General features: G+C 37.0%; 1 protein-coding gene across 2 annotated transcripts; it reads left to right on the top strand.

The window, feature by feature from the left end:
- Positions 1-9,463: 9,463 nt before the first annotated feature.
- Positions 9,464-13,709, top strand: LOC121263810 (protein LIFEGUARD 4-like). Of its 2 annotated transcripts, XM_041166890.1 has the most exons (4): positions 9,464-9,982; positions 10,088-10,201; positions 12,353-12,510; positions 13,307-13,709. In XM_041166890.1, the coding sequence occupies exons 1-4, from the start codon at positions 9,733-9,735 to the stop codon at positions 13,508-13,510; spliced, it is 726 nt and encodes a 241-aa protein (XP_041022824.1). In that variant the 5' UTR covers positions 9,464-9,732; the 3' UTR covers positions 13,511-13,709. The 2 variants fall into 2 exon arrangements, with proteins under 2 accessions (XP_041022824.1, XP_041022825.1); XM_041166891.1 differs by lacking the exon at positions 10,088-10,201.
- Positions 13,710-15,041: the final 1,332 nt, after the last annotated feature.

Below are 15,041 nucleotides of genomic sequence, written 5' to 3'. Positions count from 1 at the left end.
CACGACTACTGGTAACCATGTCACTTCGTGACATTCCCCAGTCATGCTTTTGCTACGCACTCTTGCAGTTGTTCTTCTACTTCACCCAGACTCCCAGCCATGAGTCAACTACACGGTGACACCCGTCACCTCAAACTACAGGCTACACCATAACTACTTCAGAATACTGTTCCATAGTTTCCAACACTATTCACCACGCTCTACGCCCATCAACCACACAACCATCCTTATCTTTGTGACATGCCACACGATGTGTCGCTACACCTCATGGAGTACAACAATCCATGTGTACTCCTTCTCACACGCTATGCCACATCATCACTATGGCATACTCGGCATATAGTGCATCACTCCATCACATAGACTACACTCTACGTGTACTCCCTTCATACGCACTACGCCACATCACCCTTATAGCATACCTGTCATATGGTGCATCACTCCACCACATGGAGTACACTCCGCGTGTACTCCCTTCATACACGCTACACCACACAGAGTACACTCTACATGTACTCTTCCCATTCCATAATACGCCAAGAGGGTATATTATACATATACTCTCCTTATCCCACACTACGCCACGAGAGTATATACTCTCTTCCCAATCCACATAGCGCCACGTCACCATTACAGCACATACTCCACAACCACACTTCATAGCACAGTCCATAACACTTCATAGCACGATTCCTTACTACGCTCCACACTTCACTACACAGAATGCCCAACACTTCACTTCACAGCACATCACAATACAGCGAACTCCACAATACTAACAGCACAGTCCACAACATAATCAACTAGTCAACATCTAACATAAATAACAAGGAATAAAGGGCTATACCATCGATGAGATAACCCGTGCGTTGCTCGCTGATTGTCACAGTCGATGATGTCGGAAGGGTCGTACGTTGCGGCTAACCCACGTACGGTGGTTGTTTGGGCGTTTGGATAGCTAAGTGTGGTCTTGGAAGGGCTCGTGGTGGCCTTGTGATGGTGGCAAGGAGCGTAACACGGCGGATCTAGCAGTGTATAGTGGTGGTCAGCCACGCGCAGTGGCTGTCCATCACGTGTAGTGGCTACCCACCACATATAGTGGTGGTTTGGACTTAGGGCTAGACTAGGGGAGGCCAAGGAAGGCTGAGGGTGGTCTCATGGTGGCTGGGGTGGCAGAACACGACGGAGCCGTGGGTTTCCAAGGGGAACCTGTGGGTCTTGAGGCATGGAAAGGGGGGGGGGAAGCTTGGTTGGTCGTGGTTGGCCATGGAGGGGCTGAGGGAGGTGCGGTGGAACTTGTGGTGGCACTGGGGTGGTGCCACGGTGGCCTACGGCAGCGGATTGAGCTTGGGAATGAGGGAGAGTCTGTGAGAAAGTGAGAGAGAGTGAGGGAGCATAAGTGACAGATCGGGGCCATGGGTGGTTGGGATGGGTCGGTGGTGGCCTGAGGATGCCGGAGAGGGTGGTCACACTCCATGGGTGGCGGCGTATGGTGGTGGACGGAGAGAAACCCGTGTGTGAGGGAGGGAGAGAGCCCGTGCCATGGAGGGAGGCTATGGGCCTCGGGTCAAGTGGAGGAGGAAGGGAGAGGGAAGGGGAAGTTCATGGCGGTACTCGATGACCGTGGTGGCCGCGTACGGTGGCATTAGGCGCTGCGCACGGTGAAACCGTGCTTGAAAGGCTGTGTGTGTGCGTGGGGGAAGACGGCTACGAGGTGGAAGCTGGGCTTGACGGTCGGAGCTCGTCGGCGTAAGAGGAGTCTGTTGGTGGGGGTGGTGAGGCTCACCAGCGCACGGCGGCGCTGGGCTGGGCGGAGGAAGAATCAGCTTGGAGAGGGGCAACATACTGCATACGCGTGAGCTGAGGGAGGAGAGAGAGAGGGGAGGGAAAAGTGAGGGAGAAAGAGAGAGGGTCTAGGTTTTAATCCTAATCCCTTCGTCTTGAGATCCTCAAAACGATCTAACGGCGGAGGATTAAAACACTGATTTGAAAATACATAAACATTAACTTAATTAAAAGTACTTAGAGGAATTAAGGTAGAATATTATTTAAACTAACTTTAGTTTATAAAATAATATTCTTTCATCATTAATAAATGATAAAGTCTTATTTAATATATTTAAAAGGATAAAATCATTTAATTTAATTAGAGTTTTAAACATAATTTAAATCTCATAATATTTTAAATAACTGAAATCATTTTAATAATAATATTAAAATGATTTTCGATAATTATAATATTTTTGGAGCTCTTCAAGAATATTGTAATTGTCGTATTTAAAATCAAGCTTAGTTCAGTAATACTGGAAATATCTCATATAAATATTTTCAGCACATTTAAAACACTGGGCGTACTTTAGAAGTCACATAATATCTTTAGGAACACGTCATCGAGATTTAGTACGCATAACGAGGCTCACAGTCGTTAGAGAGAAGGGGCAGACGGTTACATAATTTCCGTCCTTGAAACTTGCTTATGTTAGAAAAAAGAAACGTACGTCAGAAAGAATAAGCGTACGTAAGAAAGAAAGAACGTACATCAGAAAGAATGAGCGGGGTGTTACAGCACCTCCTGCATTGGAAAAACCACGCGAACTAGCTCTTTGTACCACCGTAAGCCAACAAACCATCATGTGCTCATCACGGTGTTTACACCGCCACCTCTTATGTATCTTGCTGCAAGTTACAATTAAACTACTCCCCACGCAAGACCATCAAGCAGCCTTGAACCACCTTTTCTCAACCATATCTTCATGTGCTGCCAGCCACTAGCATTGTGAACAACCCCCACGAGAACAAATAATGCATGCATTATTAACAACGAGAAAAAAATGTAATTGCAAAATGTCATTTCTGTTTTAGTGCAATTAGCACCGTCAATTGTAGGCCGGAGAAGTTAAAGAACTTGGTATTTAATTTTGAGAATGTCAACCAAATTACTAGAAAATGAAAGAGAATCAACCTTAATGTTCATAATAATAGGAAAGAAAGATGGAATCACACCATTTCCCAGCTAAATGGGTTGCCACTAGAGTTAAAATCAATCAATCCATGAGTATCGAAAAAGTGATGTACTCCTATATTTTTACGAGCATGAGAGGCATAGCCTCATTTTTTTCCCCCCTTTGCGAAATAATCTAGTTGAGATCACCAAAACAATGTCATGATGTGCTCTGAAGTGATTACAATCTGGTCAACAAATAATTTCCAAATGCAGTTGGTGGAACCCTAAGCAAAACTAACGAAGCATAAATAAGAGAATAGTTCTACATATATGTAGACTAATTTTATTAAAATCGAAATAAAGTAAATCCACGAGAAGAAATAAATAGTGAAAATTAGGGAAGATTTGGATAGTGAGTCGAAATTATATGAATTGATATGAAAATTAAAAGTTGAAAAAAATATTGTTAGAATATTATTTTTTAATATTATTATTATTATTTTGATATTTGAAAAAGTTGAATTGTTTATTATATTTTGTGTGAGAATTTAAAAAAATTGTAATGATTAAATGAGATGAAAGAATACAATATCCAACTAATATATATATATATATATATATATATATATATATATATAACCTGAATCTTTATTCTGAAAATAGTCAATAATGAGGAAACAACGGAGACCTAGGATAAAACCTCCACTATTCCATGAGAGAAACCTTATAGATCGGTTAAGTGAGATCAAAAGGTCTGCCACCTTGTTAGGTGCATGCTTTAGATCAAATCCTGGAGGACTCTTGACTTTGCAATTGCGATAAACTTTTGGATTGCCTATATTCCGAGCTGGAGGATGGGGAACTTGCTAGCCTGTTTTCTATCAGTGTTCTCGGTGAAGATTTTGAGGGCACAGCTAGCTGAGTGCCGCATTGAAGATAACGACTCTAAGCCCATGGAGTTGGATATAAAGGGTTGAAATTCAGTGGGGAAGGAGAGCAAAATAAGGGGCTCTTGAGCGTTGAGGTAAAGGGTACGTCCATACTGACTAATCCAATGGGTTAGATATAAGAAAAATTCTAAACAGAAACTTCACACCCTGCACATCACTTAAAAATATTAGGATAAAAAGATAAAATCACATACTTTTAAGTGGTGTGCAGGGTGTAAAACTTTTGAGTAGCATGACTCTAGATATAAAGGGTCTGAAGTTCATTGGGGAGGCAGAAAGTGTTCTGGTGAGAAAAGATCTATTTAGAAGAAGTTTTAATTATATAGGGAATGAGGGTTGTGTGCATTTTGGGAAAAAATAACGAATGACAGGGAAGATTTTATTAGATGGTGTCAGTGGGATGGGAGAGACTAGGCCCATTTTGATAGAGAAACGATTTGATCTCATCTCATTATTACAATTTTCTTAAATTCTTACACAAAATATAACAAAAAATTTAACTTTTTCAAATTCTAAAACAATAATAATATTAACAAATAATATTTTAATAATATTTTATCAAACTTTCAACTAAAATCATCTCATCTCATCTCATCTCACTATCTAAACGGAGCCTTGAGTTTGGAGTTTGCTCGAGGATTTGTTTCTAATTGAATGGTCGAACAAACTGATTTGGCTAACAGTTGCAAGGTTTAGGATGGTGGAGAGGTTTGTAGAAGAGGCGAGAGTGAAAGGTCTGGCTTTTTTTAATTTTTGTAATTTGCAAAAGGGATGGAGGTGCTTGTCAACTACAAACATAAATATGAAGTAGGGATGTGTGGGAAGGATTATTTGAATTCGAGTTAGCAGTGGTAGATGTACTTGAAGTAGTAATATTTGAGAGATGAAGAATAGCACCGCTAGGAAGGTCAAGTGTCTGAACACAACTCAGGAGTAGTAGGGGAGTGTTTTTTTATGGGTGGGGGAATATAAAGGTTGGGAGTTAATGGATGTTGATGTGGGGGCCAAAGAATGCAAGAGAGGTGTGATAGATAGAACAATTACTTTTGGTGTGATGTCGGAATCGATAGAGGAAGTCAAAATTGGGTAGGCATTCATATTTGAAGTCCATCTAAATTGGATTATAGTTAGACTAGGTAAGAGAGAATATAGAGATGAGAGATTAAAAACACAAAAGTCAAAGTTGAATATCGTAAAATTATAATTTGTCCCAAAAGCTTAAGCAGATTGAAAGAATAGGAGTGAAAAAAAAATCAATGAACCGGTAAACCGGACTGGACCGGATCGAAACGGTGGGTTTGGTCCGGTGTCGGGTTTGGTTCAGTCTGGTACCAATTTCATTTTTCTCAAAATTGGTCTCATTTTGATTTTCTTTTTCTAACACCGGATCGGAGCGGTTCATATATATATTTTAATTTTTTATATTGTGTAAAATATTTTTATACGATTTTTTATATTATATATAATTATATATAAAATAATTTTGTATTATATGATAAATTACTGATTAATATAATTTTAAATTTTAAAATCCTATATAAATAACTATATATTATTACTATAGTCTATTGTATTAATAGTTATACTAATACTATATCACTATGTATTATAATATACTATAATATATTACTATATTATATATTATAATATATCACTATAGTCTATAATATAATTATAATATACTCCAATATATTATCATTATATTATTATATACTATAATATGCTATATTATATATATTATATAATATACCGAAAAAACCAGATCGGAACCGGTAAAACTGGAAGTATTGGTTTAGAGGTTAATCAGTGTGGTATTAGTTTTTCAAATCTCAAAACCAATATATACCAGTTCGGTTTTAAAACATGTCTAATTCTAAACCGAACGGAACCCGTTACACCCCTAAGAAAGAGGTACAAACACATGACCTTTGTTATGATATCTATAAAATTACTATTTGTTCCAAAAATTTAAGCTGATAGTAAGATGTAGATTTAATTATTTATATTATATTCTTAAAAAATACAGATGATTCATTTTAAGTATTCGGGGAGCGTAGAATTAAAGATTTCAGTATGTGCTCAAGTTTTCCAGTAATGATAGTATTGGGGGAGAAGATACCCTTTTAAGATAGTTGATGCATATAGATCCTTAAGGAGGAGGATTAGAGATCAATTTCGAAAATGATTAAACTATAGGCCAATCCTTAAAATCAAGGAGATCGCCCTAGAGGTCAACAGGTATTAAGATAGGACGAGAGATTTGTGCTTCTGATTGGTGAAAGGAAACAAAACATATTTATGGTAAATTTCCAAATTAGTCAAATGAGGGAAGAGGTTACCATTTGGTTGATGTCCTTAGGAAAACGTGCCTGCCTAGTAGAGAGTGGGTAAGGGGTTGAGCATGGAAGGTAAGTTGTTGCAAGTCCTTCCATGAGAGGGCTTGTGTTTAAGCTCTGAGTTGATCGATTAGTGCTCTTTCATGGAGATGATAGTATGGTGTATCAAGAGAGATGAGCGCTAAGGAAAATGAATTCAAAACATTGGATGAAAATATGTTATTAATAGCCTATCAACTGTTATGAAAGGAGAGGGAAGGAGTAGTGCCTCTTCGAGTTATTCGCGAATACCTTTTAGCTTTTTATTAACTTAATTGGTAACTTCATTTCAATGTGAAATGTTTTTCTTTAATATGATGTTTAATTACTACCCTTGTGGAACAATCTCCAATAACTTTCATCTTCTTGTCATTTGTTATTCATGATGTGTATTCATTTCTTCATTTCAGATAACGTTGGTTACCAAATTTTTATATGGAACCGATTGTCATCCAACCAAACTCAACCAAAAACAAAGAAAAGCTACTTTAGAAAGTTGAAGAGAATTAAAACCTAAAATGTCAATCTAACCCAATTAAAGATGGGGAAAGGCAAGGTGGGTGAACTAATAATGCCTAAAAGTTAAGATACTTCTTCCCCACAATCAGAAATTCAACAGTATTTTGACCATGGCAAATTCTCTGTGTCTAGAGCATGCCAATGATCAAAACATGGGACTGTGAAGTAATGTTTTGAATACCATACCGGAAGCCGTACCGGCCAAGGCACTGGAACGAAATATTTCGATACTAATACCGTTTCGTATACTGTTTTGGAATAGTCGATATATGAATAAATATATATAAAAATTATATTTTAAAATAATAGTCTATATATGAATAAATTATATATAAATATATATAAATTATAAATAGTCTAGTTTGAATTGAGGGTCAAAAAATAAACTTATAGTTTGAAAAAAAAAATTAAAGATCAAAATATAAACCGATACAGACCGAAATTAAAATCGATATCTAGACTGATACGAAACGTATATAATACCTATACTGACTCAACGGCCGGTTGGCATGGTACGAGATTGAAAACTGTGAAGGCATATTTTTGAAGGTACCAATGAGCAAAGAATAGAGTAGCGTTGCTATCATACTCAAAGTGGTGGGGAATAAGAGGGCAACATGTGGCCCAATGAACATGCTCCAAATCGAAATGAACATACAACAGAAGTTGAAGAAAACCCATACAGATTTCTCCGGCTGACTATGAGGCTGATCACTTTTTTCCTTTTTATTTTGCAACATCTTTGCTCTCCATTCAATCTAATTTACATTGCTACGATTAGGTCACTTTTTTCTCCTTCTGTCTTGTTTGTTTTTATAATTTCTCTCAATTCATCTATCTCATTTTATCTAATCATTATAATTTTTTCATATTCTCATACAGAATAAAAATAAATAACTCAACTTTTTTAAATATAAAACAAAAATAATATTAAAAAAATATATTCTAATAATATTTTATTTAAATTTTAACTTTAATTTTAAATCATTTCATCTTATTTGTGAAAACAAACGATACCTCGTAGTAGAACTCATTAATTTGGGTGTTCCTTAACTTTCTTTTACAAATTTTATGAGTCATCTAAAATTCAACTTCTCACTTTACCTGTATGATTTTTCTTGTTTTAATATTTTGGTGTAATCTCTTATCATCAAGGGAAAAAAAACCAGAGTGATTACCTTACCTATTAGACTAGCACATGAACATCTTTCACACAATCTAAAGAAAGCAGTAAATTCCCAGGAAAAATGGGAGCAAATGTTTTTGTTTTCACCTTGAATTCAGGAGAAAATACCATATCTAGTGAGTAAAGTGTCCTTTCCTGCTACAAGTGACTTCTTTTCCGTGAGAAGTGGGGGGTGGGGGGACAAGGGAGTTTCCATATCAACTTGGCTCCCCTCCACTACCTTTCCCCACCAAATTATAATGAATCCATCCATATTGTTTTTTGTTTTAGCCAAAGTGAAAAAATTCCTCATGATTGCACTATTTTACGAAACTAGTCTCATTTAAAACTAGTGTCAACTCTGTATGAACATTCATTTAATAAAGCCAATTTTATCTAACCATTGGGGTGACTGTAGAAATAGGTGACCCATGTTTTAGAGCAAAATAGGAAAACATAATAAGGCAAAGAAAAATTCTTCTTATTAGCCGCTATTCAACACCTCACACTCTATATCCTATAAAAAACACACACATACCTTATGAAAAATACCCTCACACTCTATGAAAAGTTATAAGTGTGGAGTGCGAGAATAAATAGTGACTGATGCATACCATTCCTCAAAGGCAAAATATAAGAAAAAGGGAAAGTAATGGGATTGGTTTGGGAAGTGGTGGGACACCATGGAGTAATTATTTTTGGATCACTGCTTAATAGATGGATGGATAGAAATAGACAAATCCTGAGGTCAGTATGTGGTGGATTTGGATTCTCAGCCTCTCTAATAATATGGGAGACACTAAATTCCAGCAGACATCCATATCATGCATCCTATATCTAATCAATGGCAAAGTTGAAAACAAAATGTCCCCAATCTTCTATGATGTGCTAGATACTCCATCCCACTACCTTAAATTGCAACATAAAAGGAATTTTTCTTTTTTTTTTTAACACATCACCCTGACATGCTGCTATCCTAGGATTTTACTGGGCCGGAGTTTGTTCGAACTAAATTTGGGCTAAGATTGGACAGATTTTCTTAATTCCCAAAAGTTGCATTAGGCCCCAAGTTTATTACCATTTCTAATAAACTTCTATATATTTATAATCGTAAATTAGACAATCATCACATAATTATTTAAAAAAAAGTAAATAAAACATAAAATTTATAAAAAAAAATTAATTTTTTAATAGTAGATCTCACTCTTTTTCAAAATGATTACGTAATATTTATACATTTTACAGTTATATATAAAATTACTCTTATTTTTTTTATAAGAACTTAAATAAAATTTATCTATTTAAGACTTATATAGATTATTTCTCATCTTTATAACTATGGTAAATTAGATTTTAAGACCCTATTTAGACATAAGAAATATTTTATCATTATAATTTTTTTAAATTTTTATATAAAATATAATAAATAATTAACTTTCTAATCTTAAATCTTAAAATAATAATAATAATATTAAAAATTATTAATCTAATAATATTTTATTCGCGAACCTACTACCTTGGCAATGAAGAGCGGAGACACCTCTGGAACGTTTGCGGTTCTTCGACTCTTTTACGAAAAGCATCTATGCCATGTTCCGCGTATCAACCTCCGCTATTTACACCTCTTTTTCCCTCGTTTTCCATCCAAAAACCGCTCTTTTGTTCTTTCTTTTACCCCCCTCCACCGCTTTCAAACCTTCGGACCCAAACTGAGAAGAAAAGCCCCGATTTTTACGAGAAAAACTATCCATTTTGGTGATAGCTCCTGAGCAGAAGAAGATGTGGACCCAGCCTTACCGGAAGAATGACTTGGAGGCCGGAGCCAGGCCTCTCTACCCTTTGATGCAGGAGAGCCCGGAGCTCCGCTGGGCTTTCATTCGCAAAGTTTACTCCATCCTCACCTTCCAACTGCTTGCCACTATTGCCGTCGGCGCCGTGGTTGTTTTCGTCCATCCCATCGCGCACTTCTTCGTTAGCACCGGGGCCGGCCTCGCTCTCTACATCTTACTCATCTTGACGCCGTTCCTCGGTATGTTATTACACTTCTTGTTGCAAGTGCTTATGTTCGTGTTCTGCTTTTTTTCTAAATTTAGTTGTTTGATATCATTCGTGGTTGTGTTGTGTGGTATGGCAGTGATGTTGCCTTTGTACTTCTACCACCAGAAGCACCCGTTTAATTACCTTCTTCTTGGGATTTTCACTCTCTCTCTTGCTTTTGCGGTTGGATTGACTTGTGCATTCACCAGTGGTAAGTGATGCTAGTATTCGAATTCCATTCTCCATGTTGACATATTGCTGTATTTTGTTTGGGAATCGTAAATGACTTGGTCTCGAATATGGACTCTGTTTGTTTAGTTCTTTTCCCATTCAGATTTCTGCTAGTTATTGATAGAAGAGTACTGCAGCAATGAGTTGTGCCACCCACTCTTTTTCAGGTTCACCATTCAAAACTTAATATTTTGATGCCGGTCCATATTTCCTTTGATATGGACATTACCACTCTATGACTGCATATATCAATTTCTCTTTGATAGAATCTGTTTTTTATCCTTTTCTTTTCTTTGTTGGAAGTCAAACCCGGTCTTTAATTTGTGGTATTTGGGTATATAACTAAGATAAAATTTTGGGTTGGAATCCTATGGTTAACAAGTAAAAATTTAACTTTTGGTTTGTTTTGGTCCTGGTAATGTGGCAGATCCTATGGCCTTAAAAGGGAGGCAGAGAGCCCTTTTCCAAACAGGGCAGTAGTAATTTGAGTGAGTCTTTTGTTAGGTCCCTCATGGAAAACAGAATAATTTGGAATGGAAATTAGATAATAATAGACAAAGAATGATAAATTCTCCATTGGTAGGAGACACCTCAATACAATTAGCCATACATTCGACCACTAACCATACACTACTAGTTACATGTATACTGCTATTTACAAGATAACTTCCATATGTTAACTACCAACACATGAACATGTAACTTGCGCACATAACTGATAAATGTATAATGCATTATAATTGCTCATAGTGCTGTATAACCCAAACTACATCCTAGATATTGCTAAATGCCTCCCACACTTCCATGTGATGTGCAGCACTATGAGCAGTTATTATCCAATTTGCATGGCGTAGTGGTAGGTTGCTATCCAACCTTGTGCATACTTTTCCTACGCATGAGTGTATAGGTGTTTGGAATTTGGTTTACGTGGACTATAATTATCTCAGCATTGGGAAGAAACTTGTCACCGAGATTATCAATTTTTTTAAAATGTTGGCATGTGGTGGCTCCTTCTTTCCAACATCGTTTCTTCCATAGGCTCCACCTTGCCCTGTTGCTTATCTTGGATCAAGACTCCCTCAAGTTTTTACCAGAACTTGAATTTGAGGGGATATTTTTCCACTCATCTTCAATATATACTTGGGGAGTTCTGCATCTATGCCTGTGGGTAAACCATTTATTACATTTGAAGTTGATGGAGAGGCTAAATTTGCTTTGTGAGATAGACAACTTGTCAGGGTACATACATTCCTAGTCACCTTCTTGTGCTGATTGAGTTTATCTGCTGCATTCTTGCCAACAACAAAGTCTCTAACATTATGTTAGGACTAAGCATGCACACCGCTAGGCAGTGGATATCCTCTTTTAATCCTCCCATGAATGTTCAAATCAAAGCCTTCTGTTTCCAACTTTCTAAGCGATTGACTAGTTGATCAAACTTCTATATGAACTCCCAAATGTAACCAAACATTTACTCACTAACTCATATACTTCCAGTTACACGTGCACTACTATTTACAAGATAACTACCACATTTTAACCGCCAACACATGAACATCATAACTACCGCATGTAATTGAAAGACATTTTGAGCACCACATAACTGAAAATACGGAGTGGATGATAGCTGCCCATAGCACTGCACGTCCGAATACCATGTCCCAGCCACACCTCCAACCCTTCCACGTGATCTCTGTCCAACCCATACATTTCCTACATTGATTTAGTGGTATAGATAATTACCCAAGTTGTATGTACAGATCCTGCCCATCAATAGTTACATGTTGGGGATTTGGTTTCGTGGCCTATCATATTTTTAGTTGGGTTTTTAATGTTGTTTTTCTTTCTTAATTGTGGTTTTCACTTTTCAGTATGTGTGTAGAAGTTTTAATTTTCTTGTAAGAGATTATAAATGATGGAGACCCATCAGATAGTGTTTTCTAATTAAATGGTGATTGGTTGCTCTGTTAGCCTAAATATTTGGCTCACACTTTAGTTATTTATATGAGGCTCTGTAATGGTAACATCTATATTGAATTTTCATCCATAAAGATTAGTATGCAGCTCAACTTTTATACAGTATCTTATATGTACGAACTTGTGAAGTTTATTATTTTCCAACCGGGCACAGGGAAGGTCATTTTAGAATCTGTCATTCTGACTACTGTTGTCGTCATGAGTCTCACCCTGTACACATTCTGGGCGGCAAGGCGAGGCCACGATTTTAACTTCCTTGGTCCCTTCTTGTTTGGTGCTGTGCTTGTACTCATGGTGTTCGCAATGATTCAGGTATGTTGAGTATCCTGCATTCATTCCCTGCATATTTATATCATCTCTTTCACTTAGGGGTGGCAATACGTGACACGATTTGTGAACCCAACATGAACATGACATGAAATATGTAGGTTTGAGTTTGATATTAACGGGTTCGAGTCAAAATAGGTTGACCCGTTAAGACATGTCAATTATGGGTCAACCTGTTTAACACGAAATCAATCTGTTTTGATTCGTTTAGAATTTATTTCAAAATTGAAAATTTATTATTGTTAAGTTGTAATATTAGTATTTTTCAGTATGCCTATATTTTAATTGTTGAGATTATAATTTTAGACTTATGCTCATATTTGTGTTTGTAATATTGTTTTATTATATGTTAAAATTTGAAAAATATTTATATATATTTTTTAAGATATTATGGTTATTAATAAATATAGATTTTAACTTTTATTTGAAATTATGTTAATCAAGTCAAATGAGTTATGCATTTTAGTTCAACCTATTTGCATGAAATATATGGGTTTAAATGAGTCGTGTCGTGTTAACATATTTTTAATTAATTATTAAACAAGTTAAAACGAGTGACACAATACGACTCATTATCTAAGTGGCTTGGGTTATGATTTAGAAGTTTAACACGTTTAAACTTAACGAGTTTGGTTCGAGTTGACTTATATAATCGAATGTTCATGATTTGACACGACCCGAATTCGATTTGCCACCCCTACAGCTTCACTAGTGCACGCCATAGTTGTATTTGTTGCATTTGGTGCTAACTGTGGACTGAGATTTTTATTTCTGGCTGCAGATTTTTTTTCCGCTTGATAGGATTTCTGTGACGATCTATGGATGCTTGGCATCACTCATATTCTGTGGGTACATAATTTACGACACTGATAATTTGATCAAGCGGTTCTCTTATGATGAGTACATCTGGGCTGCAATCTGCTTGTATTTGGACATCATCAACCTCTTCCTGGCGATTTTAACTATTTTCAGGGCTACGGAGTAGCGAAAAAAGGAAAGTGTGCTGGATCTCTGCTTCCTCATATATGTTCTGTGATAAAAAAATAAATATATTCTTGTCAATAGGTTCATCTTTTCTTCCACGGGTGGGGCTCAACGTCAATGTTTGTAACTTGTAAGCCACTCCAATTCTGTAATTACACTGATAAGTAAATACTAGATAATGGAGTTGGAATTTTGCTTTCCATGTATTTGTTTATTGTATATTTTGTTGATAATGCAAGTGAATCAACAGTATTCTACTGCCCATCATTTGGACAAAACGATGAAGCATACTGGTTTGAGGCACTCGGATGAGTCACATATGGTGAAACAAGGATTGAGATTCATTACAATTTTTTATTCAAACCATTTTTACAATTTAGAGAGAGAGAGAGACAATATATAATGGGGTTTAAATACTGTCTCTCTTTTTAAAGAGTAATGCTACATGCAGTCGTAGAGTGTTTAAGTGTGGAGTTTACTATTAAAAAATTAATAGTAGACTTCACAAACGTGCAGTCATTTTGAAAAAAAGTAGGGTCTATTATTAAAAAATTAATTTTTTTTCATGCGAGTTTTGTATTTATTTACTTTCTTTAAAGTGATTGTGTGATGTTTACGCACTCACAACTACAACTATCATTTTTCCTCTCTATTGTTGAAATCCCTGCCCAAGCAAGCAGTCAACAATGACTACTTGCTGCTCAACCTCCAGTGCGCAACATCTAACGCTCAACTGTCCATTGAATGCAAATAAATGCATTCATACGTGAAGTAAGGCATCTATAAATTGAAGATTCATGCGAGAGCTTCACACACCCAAGAAGAGAAAAGAGAGAGCCTGGAGAGCTCTGAGAGAAAAGAAGAAAGTTGAGTTGAGTAGAGTGTGATCCTCTTCCTCTGTAATATTTTCTTGTGTACCACTATTTAATGGTGAAACTCTTTTCTGTGGATCTAGGCAGTTGCTCAACCACGTTAAATTCTTGGTGTCACTGAGTGCGTAGAGTGTACTCTTTTATTACTGCTTTTATCCCTTCCTCTGTGTTGATTTCCCCAACAAGTGGTATCAGAGCGATTGTTGGGAAGAGTTTTTTTTTTTTACAGAAAACTCGTTTTTAGTGTGTAGCTCAGTTTTCAAATTTGAGCATACCACTGTATTCGTCTTATCGAGACAAGAAAAGCGGTGAAAACCTGGGTCTGGACGAAAACCTGGGTCCGGACGGACGCCGCACGCTCCCCCACGTGCTGTCTGAATATCTGAGAGTGAGCCCACTCTCGACACGCGCCGCACGCGCCGAGGAGAGGCACGAGCGCGTGAAACACACTCTCAGCACACGCCACACGCGCTCCTAAGAGAGTCTTGCGCGTGAAATACACGTACACTTGAATCTAGAAGGCGTGTTAGATACACACGCCTACGCGTTCCACGCGCTCCAATGAAGTTCTGGCGTGTGAAGTACACGCGCCTATGCGCTGTTAGTCGCGCCACGTGCTGCACGCGCGACAATATTCCTGTTTTGGTTCTTTTTCTCATT

This window comes from Juglans microcarpa x Juglans regia, chromosome 4S (genome assembly GCF_004785595.1).
Source record: "Juglans microcarpa x Juglans regia isolate MS1-56 chromosome 4S, Jm3101_v1.0, whole genome shotgun sequence".
Lineage (NCBI taxonomy): Eukaryota > Viridiplantae > Streptophyta > Magnoliopsida > Fagales > Juglandaceae > Juglans > Juglans microcarpa x Juglans regia.
Note: the sequence above shows the minus strand (reverse complement) of the source record. Positions and strands in the feature narration are given on the sequence as shown.